The sequence below is a fragment of the Atta colombica genome, unplaced genomic scaffold (assembly GCF_001594045.1).
Source record: "Atta colombica isolate Treedump-2 unplaced genomic scaffold, Acol1.0 scaffold79, whole genome shotgun sequence".
Taxonomy (NCBI): Eukaryota; Metazoa; Arthropoda; class Insecta; order Hymenoptera; family Formicidae; genus Atta; species Atta colombica.
The window spans coordinates 8,694-10,958 of record NW_017259571.1 but is presented as its reverse complement, the minus strand read 5'-3'; the positions used below and the strand labels follow the sequence as shown (position 1 = coordinate 10,958).

The 2,265-nt window shown below is 26.6% G+C and overlaps 1 protein-coding gene across 1 annotated transcript in view; it reads left to right on the top strand.

The window, feature by feature from the left end:
* Positions 1–2,231, top strand: part of LOC108692703 (neuroblastoma-amplified sequence-like) — a 31,212-nt gene extending 28,981 nt beyond the window's left edge. The window contains exons 15-18 of the mRNA XM_018201088.1: positions 60–471; positions 570–1,501; positions 1,583–1,708; positions 1,783–2,231. Coding sequence (XP_018056577.1) covers positions 60–471; positions 570–1,501; positions 1,583–1,708; positions 1,783–2,058 — 1,746 coding nt within the window. The 3' untranslated portion in view covers positions 2,059–2,231. The remainder of the gene's footprint in view (positions 1–59; positions 472–569; positions 1,502–1,582; positions 1,709–1,782) is intronic.
* Positions 2,232–2,265: the final 34 nt, after the last annotated feature.

Sequence of the window (2,265 nt, the reverse complement as noted above, 5' to 3'; positions counted from 1 at the left end):
TATATATATATATATATGTATAATGCGAAATATAAAAAAAATATATTATGTAATTATAGCCGCAGATAGAAACGAAAGAATTTGTTCCAAAAATGTTGGAAACTTCAACAGGAATTGTAAAAAATTCAGCTAACATCATGAAAGAATCTACATTTAGTTTAATAAGAAATATCAGTAATACTAATTTTTGGAAATCTAGATTGAACCTTAACTTTAAAAATGAATTAGAAACTAATGCACAATATGAATTTGAAGTAGAAAACAAGAAAAATATCAGTCTTCAAAGTTTTTCATGCTTTTATGAATCCTTACATGAACTGTATAGGATAAATGTTAATGAGATGAGTTACAATAAGTATTCTATGACAAACGTAGAAAATACAAAATTAAAATGTTGCCAAGCGCTTTTAAGAATAACCATATTGAGTGAATCCTCTTGTTATGGGCTAGAAATAAGTGACATTAATCATTGTAAGTATCATATTATTAAAAATATATTTAACAAAAATTTAATCGTAAATGATTACATTTATGTAATGAAAATTACAAAATTATTTTATTAATTTCAGTGCTTTTAGAATGCGCAAAACATACTATGTCAAACGATTGGTTACTTAGTATGGCGTATCTATTGAGTTTAAATAGAGATCATATCTTAGATGCTCAAACAATCTTTTTAGATTTTCCACGAACTGAATTGTATATACAGACTGCACTCTATTATTATTCATTAGAACTGTATAAGAAATTATACACTAATTGTGAAAAATTATATTTATATAGTCCATTAGATTTAGTAAAAATTATGCTAGTTGCAGCACAAAAGTCTGAAGAATGTGATATTGTTAAAACATTACAATATTGGCAAAGTCATCTACTCGGTGAAGCACATATTACTAGTATGAAACAAGTGAAAGTAAAAGATATAAATACATTAGAATTAGGACAAATTACTTCTCTTGTACATACTGAAGAAACTGTGAAAATTTCAAAATCCATTAATGAGGAACGAGTAACAGTAGAATGTATTGATGTTACTAATATTCCATCAAATTCTAAGGCGAATGAAGATCTGAAAATAATTATCTCAGATGATATTGAGGCCGTAGAATGGACAGATGATTGGGGTGATTTTTCTGATAATAACATGGAAGCAAATAACGATGAGAAAGATAAAATTAAATCCAAAGAAATTTTACAAGAAGAAACTGTTTTTTCTCTTGATCGCATCATTGCCAAGTGTGAGACAGAGGAAGATCGATTTAAGCTATTTAAGAAACGGTTCAATCAAATCAATAATTTAAAGCAATATCAGGAAGTAAAAAAAATAATATTGCAGTGGCCGAAATTTAATATGCCAGATCATATCACAATAGATAATCATCCAGTTTTAAAAATGATGAAAGTGATAATTGCGCTTATAGAACCGAATACAGCTGATTTTGAAAAAATAATATTAAAAGAACATGAGAAACTCATTGAATTATTAGCATCTAAGGAGGTATTGTAACAAATTGCATTATTTTCTTTTTTATAGGTAATTAAATACTGTACTTATTTTTAAATATATTTTATAATATAGATTCTCAAACAATTTTTGAAACTCGAACGAGATCATATTAGCTTTGTACAAAGCCTTTACATAAGATTGTGCTCTCAGGATATCTTGATGCATAAAGAAGCCGTAATTCTTATTAAAGAACAACAGGTCATTGTTTATTCGCCTACGAAAAGATAATTCTTAAAATATATAATGTATATAACTCAATTTTATTTTTTCAGACTGTTTTATTACCACCATTAATATTGGAGAAACTTTTCCGAAATGATTTAACAGCATTGTTTAGACCAGATCATATTGTATACAAACAGATTATCGAATATGTCTTTGTAAATGAATCTTTAACCGACATTGAGGAAAATGCAAAAATACTTATAAATGAGTTAAAAAAACAGAAATATATACTAGAGGCTTTGCATATTATAAAATTAATGGAGAAAATATCACCGGTCTTATGCACATTTGATACTTGTTTTCAGCTATTAATACAGGAATGAATCCCAAATGTAAAAAAGAACTGTGATATATATTGAATATAAAGGGAGATTACAGAAAGATATTTATTACAAGTAATCTCTGTTTTATATAAAAGTGTTTAAAAGACATACGTGCGATATGGAATTTAAAGTTGTCTCAGTTACAAAGTTTATTATATTATCGTAATAAGGAAAGAACATAAGAAAGACTGAAACAATTTTAAATCC